Below are 27388 nucleotides of genomic sequence, written 5' to 3'. Positions count from 1 at the left end.
CTACAATCGCAAACAGTATTGATCAGGGTGCAACAGGCAGTGAACTCCGTAAATGTTACTTGTTGAATACTGGCAGCATCTGACGTTGAATTCAGTTCTCTCATATTGCGCGAAGCCCTCAATGGGCAGGCCAGAAGACTGCAGATCCGTTGCATGCGCTGTTTCAAGGTAACACATATTTGGCATTGTTAAATCCATCATATACGGCGGTAACGTGGCATATTTGTATAACAGTGTGCGGGCCACTTCTCGCCTCTGCGTGCAGGTTCTGTACCTTGCTGTTCGTGTTCTGCGCCACTCCTGTGGTTCTGCGGTAATAGAAACGGAGGACTTTAGCCCCTCTCCTCTAAGGGTCCAGCACGCCGGAATTGCTTCAGACGCAGCGTTTACACGCGGCTGGATGCAGTCAAATTGAGGTGGTCTGTTCAATAAAAAAAACTCAGAGGGGTTCAACGCTGCTGAACCCAGTGTCGAGCGATAGCTTCGGTGATATAAGACGCAACGCTGGTTTCATTGTTTTATTATTACCTTGCCCGGCTGGGAGCTTTGGCTGTGGGCGATCGGGCGTTGCATCGAACACAGCCAGCATTCCGCTGAACGCATCAAAGTGAAGCGGCGTTCTATGCACAACCCACTTTCATGCCCTGCGCATGCGATGCCGGCAGACGCTTTCCCGCTCCACTCGGTCAAGGTGTGTGACGTCAGGGAGGGAGTACGCAGCACACCTGGTATGCCTCCTTTATTCTTCTCCGCAACACGGCGACGGCGACGGAGCGCTCATCTACCGGAGCTCTCCGCGGCGGCGCGCGCATACGCATTGCGGCAACTACCTTCCTCCTCCTCTCCGCGGCAGCGCGCGCATCTGCTAGGTTGTCGGTACCCTCCACCTCCTCTCTGCAGCGCGTACGGCGTATGTGACTGCCCTCACCACTACTCCTCTCCATAGCAGCTGGCACTCTTGGCGTGCGTGGCTAGAAACACGTGGGGCTCGTAGAGGTCAAATTGCGGAGCCAGAGGTCATACGCTGAAACTCACCGGAGGGAGGGTCATGATAGGAGTAGAGCTATCGCTCTTAAACTGCGTTTAAGTAAACGCCGTCCAGTCAAGGCGGGCAGTCGAGATATCGCGTCCAGTCAGCCCGGTAGAAGGGGATGGATGTACTCGCTGGGAGAAGCGCAAGCAAACGCTGGCGATTCAAGGAATCTGGTCAGTGGAGGAGGAGACAAGAAATGGGGACCTGTTTTTTTACTGGCACTGTCGAGCCTACGAAAGAAAGGCAGCTCGATGCGATAATGAACGTCGCCTCTAACTGCTCGCTCTGCCCCGCTCGACTATGACAGTCGTAACGAATGTCGCCGGGCTTGACTTGCTAGTATCGGATACACATGAACGTGAAGTCGTCGAGTTGGGATCACCTTGCCCAGCCCGACCACCGAGTCGACCCGTTCCTGTCGGGTTCATGTACACGAAGCTACGGGCCCAGCTGTCTGACCAGTTAACGCGTGATGTGGCACTGTAAAAGGCAAAGAGTGCAGCTGACCGCAGCACTGCGCAGCTTAGACGAACATTTCGGCAATCTGATGGCTACAGGCTTCAATGGCTTCAATCTGGCTTTAATCTGTTTCTTTGTCCCGCTCGGCGCAGTGGCATTTACACCACTTTTTGTACGACAAAAAGAAACAGCCTAAAAACGGCAGAGACGTGTACAGGTGCGGCCAAAATTTTACTGAACATGCTTCGGCGTTTGAAAATCATCTTACAAGCTCCGTAGAAAAGCTCTGTTTCTTGGTTTCATCCGGGAGTGCACCAGTGGCATGTGCTAATGCATGTACAAAGTACTTTCTAATTTTTGCTTGGTAAGGTGTGAGAAGAGTTTGATCGCCGAAGCATGCTCCGTAATACCACGGCCGCGATTGTTCAGTGCGCGTCATACATAGAAGGAACACGGCAATACGTGTCCGCCGCGCTTCACGAATCACGGCGGCCACGCGTTGCCGTATTTCTTCTATGTATGGCGCGTGCTGTGAGTATAAAGCTGACGAATGCTTCTTTAATAGATGTTAGATAGGTTTGGCATAGCGGAGGCGTATTAGCGTAGACGTATACCGACTTACCGGACGCCGACTGTGCAAGCACACTGGCATGGGTGCTGCCAGGCGGGGCCCCCTGCGCGTGCGCAGCCGGCGCCCGGTAAGTCGGTATACGTCTACGCTAATACGCCTCCACTACGTTAAATTTATCTGTTTTTAACATACCCTCCCAGACGTATTAGCGGAGATGCCTAGTGGCCTCGCCTGGTCACTGCGCGTGCGCAGGAGGTATCTTAGCTTTTATTTCTTTTCCTTTCGCTCAGCGGCGGAGAAGGCGCGTTTAAGCAGTCGATCCCAATTAGGTTAGCGAGTTCGTATGAGGGCTCTGGAAGCGGAGTGCTCCTTTTTGAACATACGAACTGTGTGGGATTTCGCCGGAGCTCCGAGAATGCGGTGCCATCATTTCTGGACTGACTAGGTTCAGTTTCACTGCTTTCAACGTTTTCTTTTTTTTTTTTTGGACATCGACGGTTAACCCCGCTCTGCTGTTTACACTGCTGAGAAGATATCGGCCGTTCCAGCAGTTATGCTCCTCGCCCCGTACAATACGGATAGCGGCTCGAGTATCTCACGCAGCAGGCCCAGCGACGATGACGAACCTATGCGTTCCACAAGATGTTTACTAACAAGTGTGCCGAACCGCCTTACAAATGACCGAAAATCATCGACTGCATCGATGCTAATAGTGCTTCCCACTCCCCCCCCCCCCCCCCCCCACCTACCTAATCTCGAGGAAAATATTTTCTATTGAAGAGCCACACTGACCCTCTCCTTTTCTGTGAATAAAGTCTAAAACAAGGATTGGTGTGTACGAAACCCCATGTTGGACAATTATGATTTATACGAATGCTTTCTTAGTAAAAGCGGCAAACTGAAACTGACAAAACTGTATGCGGAGGTATTCCCTCATCGCTAACTGCGGCCCTGTAAAACAATGAAGAAAGTAAGCTGTTTATTTCTTGAGCAGCGATATTCCTGAGCTCGTTATTATGGAGGCCTCAAGAAAAACGCTCACTTGAGAAACTCGCCAGTAGCATACCCGGGGAGTGAATCGTTCTGTTGGGGCTGGCCAAGCATTCAATGCTTGCGCTGGCATGAGACTTGCGCATGCGCGTGTCATGACCGACCAAGGGGTCTACGCTCGCACGAGATGATTAAACTGACCAAAAGTACTCTAACCCTGTGCATGTCTTTCCTGCATCCGCGTCTCTTCCTGTTTCGCGTTGTTGCCCTTGCATCTGCAAATAACCCACTATCCACTTCATTACGTAGCTGACTTACACAGACTATATGACAAAGCGCTGGACTCGCGGCGTCCGATGCCGCCGACAGCCAAGTCTGGCCTTTGTGCCATGCTGAGCGGTGTTTCAGTCCGGCGACCCAAAGGGCGCGCATAGCCCCGCGTAGTGAGCAGCGCGTGTGCCGCCGGCCGCACGCAGGCATACTGCTCCCCCTGCTGAACGAGACACTGGCGTCGGACGAGCGCTTCTCGGCGTGCCGCGTGCTGCTGGCGGGCCCCAACGGCACCTCGTCGCGGCCCTGGGTCACGTACCTGGCGTCGCTGAGCCGCACGGACGCCGGCCGCCTGGCCGAGCGCCGCAACTTCCAGCTGCCCCACGTGCCGTGGCTGCCCGCAGAGGCAGAAGACTCGTCGCAGACACCGCGCTCCGACTACCGCGGCCACTGGTCCAGCACGTACTACTCCTGCCAGCTTCATCGCTGGCTCGTCTCCTACACGGTCCTGGTGTTCGCCGGCGCCGGCAAGATGGCTCCGCAGGCCATGTCTTCGTCCGGCTCGCCGTCGCCGTCCAAGTGGGCCGACAGGTAAGTGCACCTCAGTTTGGTTGACTGGAAACGTTTTGTTGCTGTTAAGGGCTGGTAACAACCCTTTGCAGAGGGAAAGATGAGGGAGTGGGGCTGAAGCCGTGTTGCGAGAGTACAGCGGGACTAAGAGGTGGTGAAATGCATCACTTCTGGGTGCGCGCGACATCACATCTTCCTAGCCTCAAGTGAACCCCAACCGAGGGTCCCGGATCAAATAAACAGCTCTAGAGCCGGCAACATGACTTTTCTGGGTTGCAAGCCCGCTCGTTTCACTCCGGAGGACGCAGTTTAGGAAATTTGATGGTGCGCAGAGCCAAGATGCACACGAGGCTCTATTTTAAAATTCCTGCGGCTTGTCGTATTTCCTTACATCTGTCGAAATTCAACGTTCGATGATGCATCTTTATAGTTCCGTAATAGATTTTACGTAACGCAGAGACGGACAAAAGCGACAGAAACATTTATATTTCCCTTCTTCCATTCCTTGCCTTACGTTGATTCCACTATAACTCAATACGAACGACAGAATATTTTGACGAGTTGGCCTTTGAAGAAAATCTGCTAGGCTACATTGCTCAACGATAGAAGGAAACAACATTTTATAACACTTCGCACTGAATAAAATGTCAGCAGAATGGTGCATTTCAGTCCTGCTTGCGTAAATATGCTGCTGTATAAAGCTGCATTTTCGATAAAATAAGTCTTCAGATAAAAAAAGTTGTCAATCGTAAAGGAATATATGGCCTCGTTTTGTTTTTATAATTGAAGTTATAATTGAGACACTCTTAGAAGACCGATGAGTTCGAAGAAATACGAACTTATAGGCAGCTTGTTCCAGGTTAGACCTGTGTATGCCTCTTACGGGGCAGTGCCACCAGACCTGCCACCCTGTTTTTGGTTTTCTTTCTAGCAATTAGTTGGCACACATATGCAATCTACAGCTGCCGCTAGTCAGTCGGGAGCGTGCTTTTTTTTTCGTGTGCAGTCTCTAGCACTTATGACTCATAGCGTCTTCTTCTGGGCCAAAAAATAGTGAGAAAGAGCATATGAGACACAGCGAAAGTCAGCACTAATGACGGAATTTCTTTTTTTCTCGTTTCTTATTGTGAAGTTTTTGCTTCTATAACTCTTGGATTTTTGAAAAAAGGAAGTGCTGCATACGCTGCTCACATTTGTAACTATTTTCTACTGCTCCTTTGATTATTATACTAACGAGAAGGAGCTTGCAGTTAAGTAAAACACGTTTCTGGGTGAGTTGGTGCATAGCTTGAGACGATGAAGCGCAACAAAGGACAGAACACACAAGAAGAGATGACAGGAGATGCGCTACTTGCAACTTCAGGTTGATTTTTTTTTAACCTTTAAAGTTTTTATTTTAAACACTGTGAGAGATGCGTCGGTGCGGTCTCTTGAGCTCGATTGTACAACAACGCGACCAATATGTACCTCATATCGATCAATAATTAGACGGTTAATTAATTGAAATTAACTAATAAACTTTTTTTTTACTTTAGGAAGCATGGTTATATTGCGAACTCGATGGCGTTCACCATCGAATGTGAGACCTGTTTTTAAATTTTCTTAATAAAAAATGTGTTTCGAAATATCGAACGCCAAAAATACGCTTTTAAAAGCTCGTTGAGTTGGCTTTCCCGCTTTGCATATTTATAAAATGGCGTCTCTCGCGCTCCTTATGCGTCAAGTAGAGGCACAGTTGGCGCATTTGATCATGTAGAAGAAGTTATGTCGATTTCGGGGCGATACCGCGCACAGCGACGCGATTTTAAAATTATCTAATGCGAGAAAGCCAACTCAACAAGCTTTGAAAATTGTATTTTTGACGTTCGCTGTTTCCAATTATATTGCCGATTAAGAAAATTTAAAAGCAGGGCTCACCTTCGATGTTGACGGCTATCAATTCGCATTGTAACTTTCCCTCTAAAATCAAAAGTAAAACGCTTAGTAGTTGATATAAATTAATAATCGTCTAATTATCGATCCACATTAGGTACATAATGTCCCTTTGCTGTGCAGTTCAGCTCAACAGACTGCACCGACGTACGAGTATCTCTCACAGTCCTGCAAATAAAAATGTCTAAAGGCTAAAAAAAAAAGCCACCCTGTTTATTGACTCCAGAAGCGGCTGATTATGTAGCCATTAGTGGACGGTGGAAGGAGGGCACAGGAGAAAAAAGCAACCACAAGAGCACGCGCGAGAAGACGAATAATGCGAAGGAAGGTGCACGTGCGAGTCGACGATTTCTTAAAGCGGATCTTTCATTTTCATTTTTATGAATAATCAGCGATGGGGTGCTAACACACGTATACCCCCACTTTTTCTGATCGACAGTGTGGTCGGGCTGTTGGTTATATTGAACAACTCCTGATGTTCGAAAGGATTTGCCCTCTCCTTCCCCTTCCAACCACGGCGCTCCGCATAAAAACCCGCACTGCAGCGTTGGCACGTGAAATAGCTTGTATGCCTTTTTTTTTTTTGCTTTCGTTTTCTTGCTTTCGTTACAGCGTTCCCATCGTTGCCACTTCCCCTCCGACAGCTGCAGCTGCAGCCGAGTAACAGAGCCAGCAAGTCTCGCACGGGAGCTTTTCCGTCTCAGGAATTCGTGTTGCATCAGGTGTCTCTCGTCGCGGGTCGGTATACAGACCGGAAAGACTCATGAGAAAATGGCTGATTTGAGTGTCATTTATTACAGCACATAAGGCCTTCGTTCGTATCAAGCGCAGCTTTATGCACCTCTTTATCGCTTCCAGGGAACGGCCATTATGTGACTCCAAGGCCGGCTTTACTGAAGTGCAGGTGATATCGAATATGCTTAAGGTCCAGCTAGTTCTCTTTGTATAGCAGGAGAGCAGTGTAGATTAAATCTTGTCAGTGAATGTCTAGTCGACTTCCTTCGGTGTTGCCGCACCTGGAAGGCGTTTCTTTGATTGCTTCCGTGGGAATTGCATCTAATGGTGCGCTCGCATTGTGTCTGCGCCGGAATAATTGTGCATATATATATACCTTTTATGAACAGAATTTTTTCGTACAATGTAAGATTTCACTATAACGATCAATATATCCGCATATCACCCGACGGCAGTCTTGCAATTTTTCTTTCTTTTAACGTTTTTGCTATCGTCAAGAGCGTTCCCCTTGGTTTTCTATGGCAGTCTCAACTGCTCGATGCGATCGATCGAAACACTTGAAAGGAAGGATTTTTCTACATATCAGAACAATGGACCATTACCTTCAATATTTCCATAACAATACCTTAGAATTTTCTGATTTTCAAAACTTTTGTCCGAGAATGTTGGGCATGGACACAACCTCTTCATGCGATCTGAGCATGTTTCGTCCTTTTCTGGGCAGTATGGAATGCGTTGCGGAAACGGACGCGCACAAAATGGAAGAAAATGCCGAACCGAGTAGGGCGGAGCAGACGCTTCCTTTTGATATTAGAACACGAGCCGAAACGTTTTGGTTTCCGTCTTCTCTTTTCACTACGTAATTTTTTCCCTCTCTCCTTTCCTTTCCAGCCGTTGCCCGCACGAAATTGCAAAGAGCCAGCGTTTATTCGCCGGCCGAGCGCTCAATATCGTATTCACCATACGTATTTAAAGGCCGCGTACGGTGGATGAAAATCCCCATACAGCACCGCACCAAGCCGTTCCACGCGAATGGGCGTGCGCATATACGTATGTGCGCCGTACTGCGGACCGCAAAAACCGCCGCGCGAGGAGAGCGCGCGTTATCCCTCCCTCCTCGCGCCGCTATATTATCGACGCCGCGGTGCTTGTCGCCTTCCCGCCACGCTCCTCGGACGCCCGCGTGAAGCGTGGCCATCCGTCTCTCTTTGTCGCGCAAACAGGTAACCAGAAAAGCCTTTTTCGCTGCCCCTTTCGGCGGCTGATTGACGGCGGCGTCCTCGGCGCGGAGGTCGGCCCAGATGCGGCCAAATGGAGGGCGGCGCGCCTTCTTCGCCTTGCCCTCCCCCACTCCCTCCCCCTTCCATCCTCTCCCCTTCCGTCCTTCGAGCGCGCGCGCAATAATCGGCAGCCGGCCGAGCTTTCTATCTATCTGCTCCTCGCGAGTCGTGCGCTCTTCTTTTGCGCGGGAGCCGCCGGGCGGCATTAACGCGCCCACTGCTCTTTCGCGCCAGTCGCGGCGCCGTCTCTATTTCTCGCAGCGTGGGCGTACGGCGGGCGTAACGAGGAAAACACGCGGCCGAGGATAATGCCGTTTCCCCGCGGCCGAGCTCGGCTCGACGTGGTGGCCGGGACGCAGTGTTTACGAGATCCATCGCAATCAGCGTCATCATTGTTTAGGTCTTCCCCCCTTCCCCCGTTGCTCCCTGGAGGCCCGCGACGGGGCGAGATATTTTTCTCAGATTAGTTCGCGCAACTCCTTGCCGGTGCAACCCGCGCGTGTGAGCGACATCGAAATACGTTCGTGTTTCGGGTGTCTCAGCGACTTCGTATTTTCGCAGAAATAAAAAATATATATATAACGTCTGCTTAGGAAACGTGAAAACGGGGCCGCGCGTGAGGAGTCAGAGCAGCAGCGCTAATGAACGAAAAGGAGCGTGGAGAAATTAACAACAACAAAAAAGGAAACGCGTACGTATGATGTAGCGGAACCATTCCTATCTTGGAAATAACAGATCGTTGGTTCTATGAAATGAGGCAACGATCTGCTTGCCGGAATCCACGGAGCGTTTCGTGGGAGAGAACCTTGCTACTGATGTATTTATATCTGGCTGTGCGTACTTCCGTTCACCGGTGCGACTTCACGACGTTTTTGGGCACTCCGCTGGATTGCAGTTGTGTTTCATTCGGGCTGAACTCGCTCGAACCTAGAAACTGCAGCGATCAGCGGGCAGCGCTCGGGCAACATTTACGGGATCTTCTAACGCCCCGAACACGTGGTATGGTAGCTAAGAATTGGCCCTACGGAAACGAAGTACCGATTGTAAAACCAGCGCAATTTTTCACTTTATGGCTAAAGGGAAGTGTGCCACGGATGAACTGTTAGTCAGACAAACAGGCGCGTTCTTGATGCACCATACTGTGCTCTCCAGAACGATCGTTTTTTATCTGCCTTTCAACCTACAGCAGACTTAAGACCTCTCCGTTAGGCTAATAGCACGTTAAATGCGCACAAAGCTTCCCAGCGGTCAACAAACGAAATATTTTTTATTCAGAACCTTCACTGGACAGAAACGCATGCATTTATGGGAAAAAGAACATCTCGTACAGCACAAGATGTTCCTCCTTAAAACTTCTTTTTGGACGAATTGGTGCATATTGATTCGGTGAAAACTTAAAGCGCAAACATAGACAACTACAGGAAGACGGCACATACACAAGCGCATGTGTGTGTGTGCCGTGTAACTGTGGTTGCATATGTTTGCGCTATAAGTTTTCACTAAATCAATATGCAGCAACTCGTCCAAAAAGAAGTTCTCACGGCACATTTTACTTCCCGTTTTCTACCGCTGCGTTGGCTATCCAGGACCCCAAAAACCTTCAGCCTTCAATTTATGCTGGTTTAAAGGGTAATAGAGAGGCTCTAGACAGCGCACCGTACCTTGCAAAAGCACGCGGGCTTCCCACGTTATGGCTGGCTCAAGTGTTACGCTTGTTCCGAATCCACAAAGAAAGAAGTTCGTCTTCGTTGTAGCAACAAGCATTCAGCTCTTTCTTTACCCTGTGTTATCACTGTACTTCTCAATGTTTCGAAACCGCTCCTTCTTCCAATTGTCAGATTTGAAGGCCAGTGTGCACGGTTATGAAACCGTCTTGTGCATTCTTTATTTCACCGTGCAAACATTACCGAAAAGAAAAAAAACACGGAGAAGTTGTACGTGCTGAGTCGTGACAAAAACAAGCTTGCGTAAGGCACTGACACTTCTTAGATAGCTGGCGAAAGTGACTTATTTACCATTACCTAAGTTGTCAGCTGTTCCTTATTCTCTCTTAAATGTTCAACAGCGCCCAAAGCCCCAACAAGCACTTACGCAACACAGACAGCATGCCCTCCTTTCACCAAGTCGCACCGCTACAGTCAGACCATCGCTTTCGGAAGCAAGCGGTAGCGAGAAAATCAGTTTATTATTCCCCCGATAACCGAAATGGGCAAGGATTTTGAGTGCTGAAATTCAGAGCAAGGAATCGCATGTGATCTGATTCAAGCACACAAAATAGCTAGCTTTTTCTGGCATCCATCGCGAGCCCTTGAAGGCCACAAAATGTTGGAGATTCTGCAGAAAGCATGTTTCGGGGCTAACAGGATAACGATGTGTTCTGTTTTTCTTTCTACATCCTTGTCCCAATGTTCACACTGGCCCACTCAGACAAGTAGGGGGTGCTTCGCTTCGCCAGCTAAATAAATGCAGGTGGGCCAACATAAACAGGCAACACCGTTGTGGCCTGCGTTGAATCGACAAGGGAGGTTCTACTTCGCACGCCAAATCTACTTCGCAGCCGCACGCCATCCGTACGAACATAGTTATGTCGAATTCTTGGAAGCCAAACGGTGCGCCGTGGTCCGTTGCTTGAAATCGGCTACAAGTGATGGCACAAGCGATGCACTAGCGATGCAATGGCACAAGCGATGCACGCTAGCACTCAGTCGCTGCTGGGGCAGACTGCGCAGGGAGCAGGACCAGCATGGGCCATCAGTGTCGGAAAGCAATGGCACAGTACCACCGCTAGCCAATCGGCGTCACGGCTGCGAAGAGAAAACCGCCAGTTGCAGCATTTTTCAACTTCCAGTGACTTTGTTTCCGGCTTCATCCGTATGGTTTGTTCGCGCATGAAATGCCCCTTTTATGCCCCTGCTCCTGCTTCGCAGGTTAAGTGTGTCATTGGATTGTAGATAATATGGAAACATTGTGCACCAGGAACACAGAAGCAGCACGGCGCCTCAAAACACAGGCCGTACCTGTGCGTGAACTGCCGCTATACTGGGCGCAGGAGGCCCGTGGCGCTGCTCAGCGTGGACGTGGACACGAGTGGAATGGACATCGATCAGTGCGATCCCGGAGCACCGGTGGTCCCGCCTCGAGGCGGTAGCCAAGCCGCCGGAAGCTTCCGCATCACCGCCTTCCAAGGCACACACCGCTGCCACAACCGAACCTCTCAGGTATACTGCACTGCCAAAGGTATACTGCACAGCAGCTGTGGCATTTGGCTGGTGAGCGGGACAGTTGGTGGCGGGTTCCGTGCCGTCCGCGATGCGGTTGCATTTCGATAGGAGCGAAATGAAAAACAAAGAAAAAGCGGTCTTGTGCCGAGGCTTCGCTGAACGTTATAAAGGAAAAAAAAAAAAAAAACTCACAGGACAGGTACCTCTGTAACGCGAGATTCAGCGATAACTGCTGAGGTATTTTCACTTCGTGACATATTCAGGTAAAGAATTTGAGAGCGACATGCGAATACGTACAGTTATAAAGCACTCTTTTCAGTTTCGCGCACCCATTTTTTCTTTGACTAGAACTCCTCTCAAGCACAAGTGGCTTACATGATTTTCTATAGCATACAGCGAACCCAAATTGCGCCTTTATGGCAAGTGTGCAAAATAAAAAAAAAGTAATCAAGTCCGCTCTCTCAGGCGCGCGACGCCGCCGCCGCTGAACCTCTCCTCGGGGCGCGCATGCCACATTATCTGCTCTCGCCACACTCTCCTTTCTCCTTTCACGGCAACAATCCTCCGGTTGGTTCCCGTGGCAACCACCCCCCGTTTGCACATTCCTCGCTCTCGCCATACCTTCTTCCTTCCGTGGTAACCATCCTTCGAGTGGTTCCCGTGACAGACACTCTCCGGTCACGCACTTACAATACGACGCGAAACGACGCAAAAATTTCTGCGCCGAGTACTTTTGAAATGCGACAGCCGGTGCAGGGCATATAATAAGGCGAAACCGAAATGCGAGGGCATTAAGTGCCTGGAAGATCGTCGGGGACACCGGCGGTCGTTTCACGGCCCACGCTGCGCACTTAATAAGGCGCCGCAAAGAAACGAGTAAGAAATGATACCATTGTCATTTCGCAAATGACTGCGTCTTAAGTAACGCCGCTCGATTCCTTACCCCATGGCGCTTGAGTAGTTGGTGAGGAGTCAGTGGTGGCGACGCTTTACTGACTTACGAGGGGGCTTTGGAGTAAATGCGACAGTTTAGTGGGGCTGACTACCTTTACGGAGCGTCTAAGCGTCAAACGACAGCAAGGAAGGCGCATACACACCGCTCCTGGCATTTGCTAGCCGTGTCATCTGCTGCCTTACCGCTGTCATTTAAGTGGTGTTACCTCACTGAACGGTAACGGTAACGGAAGCGCTCCTTAGCTCATCTAGTCCCGCCACTCACATGGGGGTCTCTACTAACTGCGCGCGACTACGTGCCGGTCACACCTTCGTTTGTACGGTTCCCCACGCGGAGATATCATTCGTTCATTCATGCATTCAATATTTCAGGCAGCTCTTAACATGACCGGAAGCGTCACTAGAACGCGATGTCAGTCAGCACGTGCACAGAGCCACAGAACCAGCATCGCAGTCTGCAGTGCGCCGCGCAATACTCGCTACTCGCGACATACAAGGTCCTTATTGCAGTGCTCATAATAGCCGGATCAAACAAGGTTCGCTTATAAAAGATGAAGGTTTAAAAAAAAACGCTGCAACAATAAACAAAGGGTAACACCGCGAGCAAGCGTAAGTGAAAAAAAAAAGAAATAATACAGGCCTGTCGACAGAAGTAAAAGCTGTGATATGCAAAGAAATGGTGGACAACTTCATAGAGTGCGAAAACAGCACATAATACAAAATTCAAGGAAGTAAGCTTTCACGTGCTTGTAAAATCCAAACCAACGAAAATAATTCTTCGTTATATCCACTGAACGAGGATGACAGTTCAAAGTTCGGAATTTATCATTCTAACTGTGCGGAGAATGGTCCCGCAAACAAGCACTGTATCCTTGGTACCGCTGACCAAATCGAACGTCTTTCTCTAGGTTCGTGAGAGCGGCTGTTTTTAGCTCAGGTAGGCAAGCTGGTTGCCCGTGCTACGTTTGTTAAATGACTTTCTCTGATGCTACGGCGACACCGGTGAGCAAACGCCCGTGACAATGTATTTCGCTGAATGTCTCATAGTTTTAATCAAGTTTCTTACCCAGGGGCAACTGGGAGGTAAAAAGGACGGGATTGGAAGCTCAGGACTGTCGCGCACCGTGGCTGTGACAGTGCGCGTGGTCTTCGTCCATCGCACTGAGAAAGTAAGGCAACGTGCACGATGCTCGTGCCGTGTACGCCTCGCACTACGTGGGCTCTGGACATTTAGATGACGGAGCGTGAGTGGGGTCCTTCGTCCAAGACTGCATTAGAGGCTGCTGCCACTCGGATAGCTGGGGGCAACGGAGCTGAACCCAAGCTACAAACTGCTGTCGCCGGGGCCGGGCGAGGCAGCAGGGCGCGAACAGCGCTGATCCGTATGTTCTTTTCCCGTCTTGCAGTGCCTGTTCGCACCAGGACACGGTTGGACCCGGGGATCCTACGTGTGCCAGTGCCGTCGGGGTTTTTACGCGGCCACTGGGGACCCCTTCTTCAACGGTTCTCGTGTCGAAAACGCCTGGAGGGAGAAAGTCCTCTTCGAAGGGTGCGTTATGGCGCAACATCTGAAGGGGCCGGGACCGTCTGCGATATATGCATTGCATTCACAGCGAGTAAAGTCGGGGCACTCGTTGGTTGCGTCGCTTGCAGACGCACGTATGCATGCATCTGCATTTTTTCAATGTCGGCTGCTATAGCTCAACAGTCAATTTCCGGCTCCTGTGCTCTGAAGGGTTTTTTTTAGGGGCGTAGGTGAGGCGAAGAGGGAGGGAGAGGCTTCGCCTAAGAAATCGCGTTTTCGAAGCCTTGGAAGAAAGTCTATATCGTCTCGCAAGAGCGAGCCAGGACGCGAGCACTTGCAGTTTCGAGTTTGAAAGCAGTTGTTTTCGTCGTGTACTTTCTTGCGAATGCGTGGATTGGTCCTAATGCAGTTGCGGTCTGACGAGGAACATAATGTGGAGCTAGGCGCGCAAGCGTGTAACACAAGCGAATGTGCAGCAAAGGCGCGATGTGGTGGTATTTGCACTTTATTGTGCACATTTTGTTCTTTATGTCCCAGGTGTTTACGCTGCAGCTTATAGTGTAAGACGTAAGGGTTCTTAGTGCCGCGAACGCGATGTACTACGGGCGCGAACGTCATTGCGTGCGGTGGCTACCACGTACACAGATTTATGAGTTAGCGTAGCGTTTTTCAGCCACGTCAAACGAAAGCAATTCCAGCGTGCAGCGTCGACAGAAAATGGGTTCAGTGCCTTGAACAAAAATTTTTCTATGAACCATTCGTCACGAAGGCACAACCACGTAAAAATGAAAGAAAACTTTGTTCCTCGCGCGACCAACCCTACAGCCATTCGGGAGAGACGTATCGCAGGGCTGTGATCAAATCCACAGAAAGGTACTGATGTTACGAATGTGTGGTGGCAGCTGCCACCACCCCGTTTCAAAGGGGACGCTCCTAACTTACATGCATACATGCACGTTTCCTGCCTTACGCGTGACGTCACGGGTGCTATGACGAAGCACCCTCTCTTCCGGTCTTTCTTCCAGGTCTCTCTTCCACAAAGCAACTCATAGCAGGTGGTGATTAGCGGATTCGAAAAACGCGCTTGTTTTTGCCGCGCTTCTGATCTCAAACATATCGGCCAGTGTGACGTTGATTGTGCCTTCTAGCGGCACTATAGTAGGATACAATTTAAGAATAAAGTGGCAGGTACCCCTCAAAGGTCGCCCTGAAGCCAATGGTATCGGGTGATTTTCAGGACACGTTGTGGTTAATTTCTTGCACCTGCTAGCGTGGCATCGCAGGGAGATTAACCACGGATTAACCGAATTAACGACGACATCATGACGAAGCGCCGAAGGAGTTGGCCGGAGGGTCTTCTTTGAGGGGCACTTACCGCTTCGTTCTTGAGTTTTATACGACTAGCAGCTTCTTTCAACAGTTGTGCATTCCATGCTTGCTAAGCACCTCACAAGTACTGCCTTTTTTTTTCATCAGATCCATGTACGACAACATCTACGTCTGCAAACCTTGTCGCCCTGGCTGCAACGAATGCGCTGACGACTCACCTTGCTTGTCACATTACAATTGGGCTTTCAGGTAAGACCGTTGTGGAGTGCACAGTGGAGATGGTTAGAATGGAACATGAACGAGGCCGCTCGTGCTGTTCTCTGGGTTCCAAGGCTAGCGGGGCCACCTATTCTCTGTCTTCCTTCCGGGAAAAGCGTGTCGGACAAGTCGGGATCCATTAGGAGTGGTCGGTCATGAAAACATTTAATGACCCAGATATCCGCTTTCTTGTTTACAGTGTCGCCTTCGTTCTTTCTGAGGACGTTCTTCTTTAGAGCGATATTCTGTTCGCTGAACTAATCAGTTGTCGATTCAATAAAATTGAATGACTCCATTGATTTTTTGGCCATAGCAGACAAAGCGAAAAAAAATTCTTCCTATAGTTGTTTCTAAATGAAGAAAATGGATCGCTGTGGGAAAGTTGGGAAGAAAAAAAGGCATGATTTTTCGAACACGAAAAATAAGGCTAAGGAGAAAAGGAAGGGCTTTTACCTGAGTGCTTTTTGTCCTTATGGTGCTGACTGAGGCAGGCGGACGTGCAGGAATAGTAAAGACAAAGATGGAATAAGGCAGGAAGTGGTGGTAGTAGTGTTTTTGTTATTAGTCATAAATGAGAGTGAACGACGAGTTGGATTAGTTTAGTTTAGTCCGCCGCGGTGGTTCAGTGTTATGGTGTTCGGCTGCTGACCCGAAAGACGCGGGTTCGATCCCGGCCACGGCGGTCGAATTTCGATGGAGGCGAAATTCTAGAGGCCCGTGTTCCGTGCGATGTCAGTGCACGTCAAAGAACCCGAGGCGGTCGAAATTTCCTGGCCCTTCACTACGGCGTCTCTCATAGCCTGATTCGCTTTGGGATGCTAAACCCCATAAACTAAACAAACTAAACGAGGAGTGCCGGCAGCCAGAACTGCTGCGTACCTGTCGTGAACCTGAACGGCGAGGGCATTTAAATGGAACAGAGTAGAGAGATAGACAACAGTTAAACACTACACACACGTAAAAACACAAGCACGCAAGCGCCCACGCACATAAGGAGGGAACTACTCGCATTTAAGTGTGCCATCGTAGTACTATACACGAGCGTCCTCAGCAAAATACGTATGTATTCAAGCACAGCCACATGAATTCGGTGTGTATAGTCACAGTACACACACGTTGGCTTACAGCTGTGGAGCAGTCGAGGTGCGATGTCCAACTGCTCCGCTGCTGAAACGCAGCGCACGCCCCAGTTACGCGCCGTGGTACTGTCCACGACGAGGCCAGGCGCCCTGTGGGCCGAGAGTATCACGCAACGCGGCTAAGCGAAAGTGGCGGAAGGCGAAAGAACAAGGGACTAGTAAAGCTGAAGCTTTTGTTTCTGGAAGAGTTTTCTGTTCACTCAGAGTGATCGCTCTTCCCGTTCCCTCATAACCTTCGCCTCGAAGGGAAAACGCTGCAGTAGAGCGCTCAGGCCTTGCGCGTTGCCCACTCTCGTGTTTTCCCCATATTCGATTGGGCTGGGTAGTCGCTTCAGAACAGTTTAAATATTTAAACTACACTCCGGCGCCGCTTCGTTAATCTCGCGTTGGTGTGGACACGGCCTCGCGCGCGTGGTGCGCGTCGGCACGAGTGAAAGATTAGTGAGCGCTCTGGGACGGTATTTGCGCGCGAAACCATGCGCACCGCGCTCGAGCCCCGCAGCTGTACACCTCGTGTTCATTTAAACTTCACATCCACTATAGCGGTGCATCGGTTATGGGGGCTCAGATTTAAGTGCAGGATTCATTTCTACCTCGCAGTATGCTTTTCAATGTTGTTTCTTTGACAATACAGCCGGAAACTCCCTTTTGTTGAGTCCTGCTGCCTCCGGATAGAGCGAACGTCGGCAGATTTGAGAATGCATGGGATGTTTTTGGAGTCGTTGCCTTTTGCAAAATGAAGGTAGTGATAATACGGGAATTAGCATCAAATCGCGTTTGGCGGTGAGTTATCACACGCTGAGCTTGATACGTACTTTCGAACGCAACTCCACAGAAAGAAAAGCAGGCAGGTTTAAGAGGCAGACAGCGTTTTTCAGGTGGAATCGAAACGGGAGGAAGCCGCGCTATACAGAACTGCTGTATTTCTTGCTGCTAACTGCACACACAACTGCGAGGGCAGGGAATGTTTCATCCGCAAACACAAACGTCGACATGGCGAGAAATCAAGAGAGTACTTCTATAGCTCGCTTTACTGTAGTCGGATACCACTCAAGAACGACGCGGCAAATGCCTTTCAAAGCAGGCCCTCAAGCAAATGGCGTCGACCGATTCTCATCAATTACTATACTAGTGTGTCATCAGAAAGGGTGGCGGATAAAAGGGGATTGATCAGGGCCTAAATGGATTAACCGCGGCGTCATGGAAATCGGCCAACGCCATTGGCTGGAGGGCGTCCTTTCAGGGGCATCTGCTGCTTTAATCTTGAGTTGTATCCGACTCTTTATCTCATCACGAACAGCCTTCTTTGATGTGGGTTCGAAAGGTATGTCCTTCTGAGTCCTCATAGCTAATTCCTGGGGTCATTGTGAGGCCTGTGAAGCGCTGCGGGTTTTTGGACATTTACTTTCCGGTTAACTGCAGCAGCCGCAAAGCGTCATGCCATCCCGGGATGTTTAGTACGGAGGAACAGCGAACGCGGTCGCAGCTATGACTGATGGAATTTAATTTAACTCCGTTGTTCTCTACAGCTGCAACACCTCTACTTTAGAGTTTCACAACAAAACTGCCATCTTCGGTACCGCGGCTATGTGCCCAGCGCCTAACGAATATCGTGGGCGTAATTCTTGTTCCATGGCAAATTTAGTTTTGCTCGGTAGAAAGCTCGGCTTCAAAGAAGGAACAAAGTTATTCCTGGTAGCATTTTTTTTTTTTTAATATGACCGGTATGCGGTAAAAGGTGCTAAAGGACATTCGCTTTTAAAACAAATTTTCTGTGATAACACGCACTGCTTTCAAAAATTAGGTTTCAAATTAAATTCAACTTGCGGGGTGATTGAAGAAAATTTTGTTTTAGACTGATCCAAATTTTGTACGAGGGGAATAGGCAGCTTGAAAGATCGCGGTTATGGATGCCTAAAAGAAAAAAAGAAGGCCTATAGCGATGCATCGACTATGCTTAAGTACGGCAATTTTTTTTTTCTCAAGTCCCAAGGAGATGTAATGCAGTTGTTTGTCGTGTTTTTTGTTGCGACGCCTGAAGCCTCTGAAAGGCGCCGGGCCGTGCTTCTGAAGGCACCAAATGAAGCCCAGACTGCCCATATATCTGAGAACTGCTCAGAACTGTCGAGCGCTTGGGAAATTCAAGCGTCTTCGTGGATGTCGTGCTCTGCAGTGGTATAAAAAGGACGAGTGCGTTTATCTGCACTCCTGCCTGCGGGGTCGAGTTGGCCGCGAGGAAGAATTTTATACGCCACGAGTTGGAGACCTCCGTCTTAAAACTTAAAAGTGCGCTCATAATTTTCTTTCCGTGCTTATTTTATTAGCGCGACTGGAGCAGTTTTCTTTTTTTCATCTCCCCGAGAACTAGACTCGTTTTCGTCACAGAATGGATGCAATACCAACAAGGCATGCTTCTCTTTTCAAGACCATTTCTTATTCCCTTCGTATACCCTATCCTCGTATTTCCGAAGGAAAGCGGAGAGGCGCTTAGCGGTAACGAATTTTCTTTATAAACTAAGTACTGGGACGATGGAAACGTTTTCAGAAAAGAAATAAAAAAGCGAAATGCTTTTAATTATTCCAGGTCTAGCGGCGACTAGACTCGGGTGTCCCGCTTTGAAGCAAAGCTCATTTTCAGACAGCCTTGGTAACATTGTCGTGGTCTTTGTTTTTTTAAATGTAGCTTTTTTTTTTATTCCGCAAAATCTGTTTTGGCACGGGTATATCTGCGCTCGCACATCAATCGCTTACAGCAGTCAAAATTTTAAGAAGCCAAATAGGATGCTTCTTAAGGCAGCCTATCCGATTACATTTATTTATTCGTTTATTATACTCTAAATCCATATTACAAACGCATAACGAAAATAACCGTCAACAAACAAGACAAACACTCTGCCGGCAGTTCATTGTTATTCGATTTCGAAATAAACCACGTTACGCAGCTGAAAACACTGGGAAGCCGAACACTGGGAAGACTCTGAAAACACTGGGAAAATGCGGTCACATTGCGAAGGGAGATGGCGCCGTAGCTTCAAATGTGCGATTCCAGAGGCTACTCTGCGTGCGAAAAGGGTTTCTCAACAAAACAGACAAAACAACATTGACGTTAAGATGCGCACAGAAACTCTACTCTAACCAAGCCATCAGAGTAGCCGAAGCTCTCATGGTACTCAGTTATAAAGAAGCGTATGCCTGGCGGGTGTCATTCTCTGTACCTTGCGAACCGCACTTTAAACCACAACGCGCAGGTGTTGAGCAGTTCCTTAAGGAAGCAATGAAATTGTGTTCACGTACACTTCTGCGAGAAGCTGATGATTCAGTGATTTTCAGAACTGTATGTGTGCAGATGTTAAGCTTGCGAACGACGACTGTTCAGGCGACTACAGTTGAAACGGAAGGGAAGGCTACTGCTGGATAACGTTCTTCGAAGCGAGCGACGAAGTGTCAGTTTTCCTTTCCTATTTTTTTTCGCGTAAAACACCTAACTCTCCATGCCTGCTTGAGCCATTGACCGTCTTATACTCTCGGCCTTTCTTGGTGTTTAACTATGTGACCCTCTTATGACCGCTGGTTTCTCTCCGTGATTTCAGAATTTCACTTCTGACCATATCTGTGATCTGCATCGTGCTGACGATGGTCCTGGCCGGTTACGTGTACCGCTACCGCAAGCTGAAGGTGATTAAGGTGGCCAGCCCCGTCTTCCTCTGCATCACTCTCATCGGCTGCGCCATCATGTACTGTGAGGTGGGTGCTCCGCCAGTACTGGCAGCTGCTCAAGCCGGACGGGGTCTCTGGTCACTTGTAGCGTTGTCCAGGGAAGGCGGGAAGAGGGTGACATTTGTTTGCCGGACGGTGTCGCTATCGTTCCATTTTTTGCCGAAATGAAAGCTGAACCTACGGAGTCATATTGAAATGCGGCGCCGAGTTGCTCTCTCATCTGGCCTCTCCGTCTCGTAGGGGCAACTTCGTCGACCTGTAGTGATCTGGACGTCATCGTCACAGTCGAGTGCTGTTTGTCGTTTGAAGTGGTGTGTGCCGGGAGTGTGGCGATGGCGAGCGATGAGGTTGGATCTGGTTGCGTGTTTACAAATTGAGAAAAAATTGTGGCCGCTAAAGCATCCAGCGTTCTATGCCCAAGTTTGTATTGTCGAGGCTGCAGCTAACCTGTAAGCTTGTAACACTTTGAACTGCGTTGATAAAGCAGTTTAGTGCTATAACTTCTTGCAGAGTAGCAAAATAAATAATAAATTTGGCATTTGTGAAATAAAACTGAAATCCGAACAGTTGGAAGACTGACCTAGCGACCCTTGCCGCTGGAAGGGTCTGCTCTAGCTAATACTAAGCCATAGCGTCCGTGGGTCCAGTTCGATTTGACATGCGTCATTCAGAGTGTCTGTGTTGCTGCCGCTTGCGGCGCTGGAGCAGCGCTCTGCTCCTGCCATAATTTCTAAATGGGTGGTCTGGTCAGGTCACGCTTAGGTAAAGCAGGACGGCTGGGATTAGGAATGGCCTGCCGACCACCATAAACGAAAGTCTTCGAAGCTTCCGGGCCGGCATGAGGATGGACGCCAACACCTCCATGAATTGTTGCACGATAGCAGGTCGAAGTAGATTACAACATGAAAGGTGGCGACAACATTGCTTAATGGACGTTGAGCCTAGCGCGGGCGCTCTTCTCCACGCCATTATTCATTTCTCAGTACGCGGGTGCATTCGTAGTGAACAGTTATAGAGCAAACGCCGTGAATCTTGTGAATGAATGAGGCCTCGATGAGAGGACAGTCGCCCGGCCTGTGGCTTGACTGCACTGCATATGCTGGAGACCCCTGATGGTCTGTAATTTAGCAGGTGTTGGCCATGAAACGGGCTAAAAAAAAAAAAAAAAAACAGGGGCTCATGGCAATGCGTCAGCGCTACACTACGCATTTTTTAGGTGGTCTTAATAGGCTTATTTCTTGGCAGAAGTTACGACCAACAAATAAGGAAATTAGAACGCAGGAAGGCTTGCAGACAACTCTTGAACTAGCATATTAAATAGCACTTGATGAATGCCTACAGAATGCATTCTAGATGTCGACCAAATTTCTCTTGAGGCGAATGCAGCGCTGGTATTTTAATCGAGTTTCTCAAGCGGCAGCAATTACGAAATAAAGGAGTAGATTGAAACTGCGAGTATTAAAATCCGTCGCAAACATTTTCAGCAGTTCAAATAACGCACCTCTATATGAAATTTCGCAGCCGCTTTAAACTTGGCGCTCAAAAGTGTACATGGTGATATTCCCGTGCTCACAGATGGCTCAAGTCTTAGCAGTTCTTAGACATGCGTATTTGTCAACTGACAGCTGAATGCGAGACAAGAACATAAACTGACGTATATGAAATCGGTAGCGGCAGCTGAGCTATGTACTGTTTTTTTTTCAGCACAGTACGCTCGTTATTTCTCAACAGGGAACATAGAGATGTGGTGATCACACGACTCGCAAGACGCGTTCACGCCTGCCGGCAAAAAAGCTGTAAGGGTTTGACTGCTTGGTTAGTGCATCAGAGTAAATTTTTTTACCATGGCTGGCAAAAGTGAAAAATACTGCTGCGTTCTAGTGGACACCGAGAAAATGTCATATCTCCGGAAATTCTGAAGCATGATGCGGGTGTCAGGTGGGCTCACAGCAATGCCACGTACAAACTCGTTGTTTTGTTTTTTTTTTGCAATGTGACTACGCTGTCTTTTGAAATTTATTTCTGCCCTGCAGAGCGAAAGAATATAGTCTGAGCCCAATTATAAAAATTCAGACAAATTGCGCTGAACGGAAAGCATAGTCATTCCAAGACAATACAAGACAAGAGCTGAATATGTAGGGCTCAAAAGAGGCCGTTCTATTCAACTCCCTCGTTATCACAAAACGATGCCTTCAGTCTCCCGTGTGATGTGGTAACTGAAAGAACTTGATCGAAGACTTCAACCCTACAAAAAACAACAACGAAAAACTACCCAGCGTTTACCCAGGACACATCTTTGAAAGCGCGCAGTTTTCGTGGTGAATAGGTTTCCGGGCCCTGACTGTAAGGCCGTCTCGTCCTATGCCCTTAGCAGCGAGCAGTGAGGTGTGCGTGCTCAAAATTCTTAACATATGCGGTTTTAGTATATTGTGCCAACTCGTTTAGTTTGCTATGAGGTTAAAATAAAAATTTAATGCCTTCGCTAAATATTACATAGTGGATCCCTATTGTCCATTTTTTCCCTTAAAATTGACTGAATTAACACTGACATTAAAGTGTAGTTTTCATTATGTCACGCGTTATATGACACAGAGGAAAGGTAAAACAATACGTTGGATACGAAGCTAGATAAAGCTTACCCATGCTCTTGATATTTGAAATTTAGATGAACATCATTCAGTGTGATAAAAGTGGAGGTGGCGTGTATTAAAAAGTTGAGAAACCTGTGCCCCGCCGCGTTCTGCTACTTCGGAAGCGCGAGTAATTGCGAAAAAGCATGCCATATGATAGAATACGGTAAATATAAGGCTGGCACGTTTATCAAGGCGTTGCAGTAATTAACAACAAATTCACTCAGAGTGCACAGGACGTCACAAACCCACCACATGAAATCGCTCCATTTGTAGCTAACTGCTATAGGAAAGACACCTGTGGTTCAAAGAGATAGTTGTGTGCTTTGAAACATTTATGAAGCACTGAGCAGCTAAAGATAACCGCCAATGCATTTTTTCTTACATGTGCTGGACATTCCTGAATGACCAGCCAGTGTTAAACACTTTCAAGGCATTCGGCAGCGTAAATCGCGGCAACTGTTCTAAAATGCGGGCATAAGTTAGCATTGGGGAGACGGAACACAAGGAGCGCAGCACGGTGGAGTAACGCATGGTATTAAGGGAGGCAGTGGACGCAACTCTTTAGTAGAATCGAAGAATAAGCGAAAACCTTACCGCCGAATAAAACCAATAGCAAGAGTTGAAAGGTAAGCCTAATCTCGAAACAAAAGCAGAGGAACAAAAATGGACTGTTAGCGAATCGGTGGTGCCGTGGCAAATCAGACAGAAAGCGTGGATTACTGCTGTCCAACATGCTATAGGCGCATCAAAATGCCGCTGTATGCGTTACGGCGCTGGACGCGTTCGCAGCACCGGCACGCGCTCAGAAGCGTGCATACGCACCTGTCGCAATGGAGGGAATCTCGGCACTGAAACGTATACCGACTGCCGCAATGCATCGCCGCTGGCTCTGCAGCAACGATGCAATCTGCGATGTGGCGCGCGATGCCGTGCATCGGCTTCATCTGCGTAATCGCAGCTAGCGACCGAGGGTGGTTGGTTGTTCGCGCGCGATACCTTTCCTCCTTTTCGTCAGCTAGTATGTTGCGTCATTTCAGCTCCTTCAAATTATCTCGCAGCGCCGGTGCAAGGAGACGACCTTGCACTGCAGCGGCCGTCGCCGGCGGCCATCGGCCGTGGCTGTATACACTCAAGGCGGCCGGAGAACTAGGGCATCAAGATGGCTGTGCCGATGGAAACTAACGAAAAGAAGGGCTCGTGGCGGCAAGCTCACGGCAGCCCGGCTAGATGTCGTTTGTTTCTGTTTAGAACGCCGAGCTCTCTTCGTCTCTTTACTTCCGGGAATGAATCGTTTGACCTTTCCTCCGGGAGCGGCGACACAAATTAAAGGGCCCAGCTAGGGCTCTCTCGCGCGGCCCTGCTACTTCGCTTTCTATACATATGCAAATGGTGAAATTTTTTTAAGGCTGTTTACAACTCTGTACTTCCCGTACGAACAAGCTCCGCGTCCCAAGTTTTTTGCGACGATGAGTGTGCAAGAAACTTCGGGAAAATTGTGCCTTTTCTCACAGCGTTGATGATGGTGCTCTTTTGTGTGGACTGATGTAATGCGCCACCGAGCTGCAGGCAGTGTGCTCAGGCTTTGCGGAGGTTTTGATTTCTCGCGGGTTGCACGTCTAGTAAATTACCACTGGAGCGTTAATCTAATCTCTCCTGGAAGCGAAAACAGAGAGAAAAAAAAAGAATAGTCAGTGAGTACTGCCTATCTCCACACCTTTGCTTGTTGCACAACGTTTTTTTCTCTTGTTTTCTTTTTCGATTTGACAACTGCCTCGCCTGTAAGAAAGCTGCAATTGTGCTTCGAGTTAATTATTGTCGGAGACTGGTCATTTTCTTCCACCCGCACACTGCGCGTCGTTTAGGGTTTCCAGCTGTCCACGAAAGAAACATCACTATATGAGGCTTGCAGGCCGTGCTCCTTTTCTTCGGGTCTGTATTTGATTTCAAATACTATAGTCTGTTTCTACGGTTTATTCTACACGTAGAGTGGATAACTTTTTAGCGTGCTGCTAGCCACCGCCACTAAGTAACGAAGTACATTACGTTACTATGTGCAATTTGCATGTGATGCCACACGCAGTCTGCTATGCTACTGAGCATTAGTTCATTGATAACGTTGCAATGTTTGAAATGGAGATGACACATATCGCATCAATAGTCAGGAATCTATGCGTTAATAAAAGGACCGGGCTTGATATAATTACAGTTGAATTCATTAAATATAATATAGACATACTGGCAGTCCACATGCGGCATATGTATAATTAAATTCACACTGCGGACTAACTGAAGTTGACGGGAATTCATTTACTGGAAGGCGCGTAGCCCGCTGTAACTAACATTTAATCAGTTTTTGGAATTTCGAAAATGCGGTCACCATAGGCGTTGTGGCCCAACAAATGTTGGCTATTTCGACGAGTAACGCGTACTGAAGGGGTTGCTTTGCCTGCAAGCTTCTCGAAAGCGATTGTATTTTGGAGCAATACAGCCAGAATTTGTTGGCTGCAGCACTGAGTATAACTGCGTTTTCGGAATTATAAAAACCGAAATGGATATAACTTACGGTGGACTACAAGCCTCTGATTAAATAAGGAGACAAACAGTTGTGGTTGAAAATTTTACTGAGTATTAGTTGACCATCCTACTAGTTAGCACATCTTAGCTGTATTCTGATTCGCTACGCTGCTGACAATGGCATGCCGAAAAAAAGCGTTCTCTGAACTCAAAGAGCCATTTTTAAAATTGCAGAGTATATTCGGTGAACACCCGGTATAAAACGTATTTAAAATCTATCAGTGAACTAAAAAGGAGGACAATGATGATTATTACTATTTGAAACAGAACTACAAATCCCATGCTTCAACTGATGTATGCATTTTCGTTAGACAGTCTTCATGTGTTGCTGACATCATAGACAAAATAACAAAACATTACCTTCTGCCACTGAGGCCATTGAATTCCTTTACGTATCGAGTGCGCTGTACGAGTTGCACTGAACAATTGCTTTAATTTACTGGTTGCCAGAAATGCTTACGGGCAGGCCGATGTTTAATAGAGCTTCAAGGCGCTCTCATTTCGGATTTCATACCGACAGACGTGAAAACGGCATGTAATTTTTCCAAGTTCATGAAACACTTCTTGTTCTGTGTATAATCAGTCAAATTGTTATAAAAGTCATCTATAGTTTATTTTGCCCTCTGTAGATTGGGAGCATTAATGTTCTAATGCCAGTATTTTTTCCGCTGTTTTGTTACTGCTTGCTGAATGATTCTGGTGAATCGACCAAGTCGACAAGCGTTTTTGACTTGGCGAGAACGTGAACTCGAAGGGGGAAATGCATTATATGTTAGAATGTCGAACTAATCCTGCGAAAGCAGGAAAAGCAGTAGTGCCCAATGCTGTACGGTCTTAGATTTACTGCTGCACTTACTTGAAACGTTTCAGGGCTGTTATTTTCATTAAAGAAAGTAATAAACGCGTAGATATTCCTTCACAGTGCCTGCATGATATTCAGTTCCCTTTATTATTCGCGCCTGCATTCGCAAGATACCGTTGATCCGTGATTGCATGGTGTACCTCACGGCTTACAATTTGTTGAGAGCCGCATATAAATGAATATCTCTTAGCTTTATCATACGAGCGCTTGAGCACGTGCAATATCCTTTGTCTCTCAGTTTTCTCAATTACTGAGGTCAAGCGAAAGCAAAGGCGTGGCTGGTTGGTTCTATTGCGTTCCACCTTAATTAAATAGTCTGCAAAGGAAAAGACCCAAGCCTGATTCGAAAGGCGATACCATACCGGCAAAAGGCACAAGTGAAAGTGTTTCTTGTTGCTTCGGCGTATTAATAACAGTAGCTAGCATTGATGGTGGCACTATAGCACGTGCAGGAATAAAGTACCTGAATTAATTACTGAAGGCTGCAGTTTCAAGGAGATCACTGCGCGCAAGGCTATCTTTCAGTCCACTTTCACTCTCTTTGAGCTCGCATCGCAAGAAATAAGGGTCGGGAAGTACGCACGCCGAGGTTGTGTGACCAGAATTCTCGAACTGTACCGAAGAAACGTGCTGAATGCAAGCAAACGCGTGCGAGTTCCACCTGGATAGCGAAGCTTATGTAATAATAGCATAATCCTCGGTGGTATTGCATGCATTAGATATGGGCTGCGATTAATTACATCCTGCTCTATCTTTGAGCGCAGGTGCCCTCAAGAGACAGATGATTTTTTTTCTCTGTTATTTTTTTTTTCTTTTCTTTCGAGGCGCAACGGTCTTTTGCCTTGATTTGGAGGCCAGTCGGTGCGTGGCCGATCCAAGATAATAATCCCTGTTCACGTAGAAGAAAGTGAAAGTTGCCCTTAAACGCGACGTGAAACCTGCGTATGGAGACGAAGACGCCGCACGGGTCTCGTTACGCCGTGCACGCCTTGTGCATTCACAGCTGCTACCCTCTGCCCTTCCGCGTGTGGCGAAAAACGTTCTCCCATGTTACAAATACCTCAGGGTTTCTTCCTGGTGACCAGGTCGTTTGGAATTTTTCTGTATTCGCGACCGATAATGGCGTATACTGTCGGCCTTCTTGCGTTGTCCTTTGACGTATGCGCTGTATCGTTGAATCATGTGTATAAATGAACGAATTACGCTTTGTGCGCCTGTACTTAGGTTGTGGCTCAAGCTTTCCGCTTGGCGCGCTACAGTCCATTTTTAGCTTTTGTCTTTGAGGGCGTCATTACTCTTTCTCAATTTCTCACCACTCAGTCATTATTTCTTTGCA

The 27388-nt window shown here is 48.2% G+C and overlaps 1 protein-coding gene across 1 annotated transcript in view; it reads left to right on the top strand.

The window, feature by feature from the left end:
- The window catches only part of LOC149352483 (putative G protein-coupled receptor CG31760), a 142883-nt gene that overhangs the window by 87090 nt on the left and 28405 nt on the right, over positions 1 to 27388 (top strand). Inside the window, exons 5-9 of the mRNA XM_089581674.1 lie at positions 3530 to 3914; positions 10890 to 11058; positions 13422 to 13564; positions 15017 to 15118; positions 19857 to 20010. Coding sequence (XP_089437800.1) covers positions 3530 to 3914; positions 10890 to 11058; positions 13422 to 13564; positions 15017 to 15118; positions 19857 to 20010 — 953 coding nt within the window. The remainder of the gene's footprint in view (positions 1 to 3529; positions 3915 to 10889; positions 11059 to 13421; positions 13565 to 15016; positions 15119 to 19856; positions 20011 to 27388) is intronic.

This window comes from Amblyomma mixtum, chromosome 3 (genome assembly GCF_055824585.1).
Source record: "Amblyomma mixtum isolate Tamu chromosome 3, ASM5582458v1, whole genome shotgun sequence".
In the NCBI taxonomy this organism is placed as follows: domain Eukaryota; kingdom Metazoa; phylum Arthropoda; class Arachnida; order Ixodida; family Ixodidae; genus Amblyomma; species Amblyomma mixtum.
The sequence above is the reverse complement of the archived record's forward strand: the minus strand, read 5'-3'. Positions and strand labels throughout refer to the sequence as shown.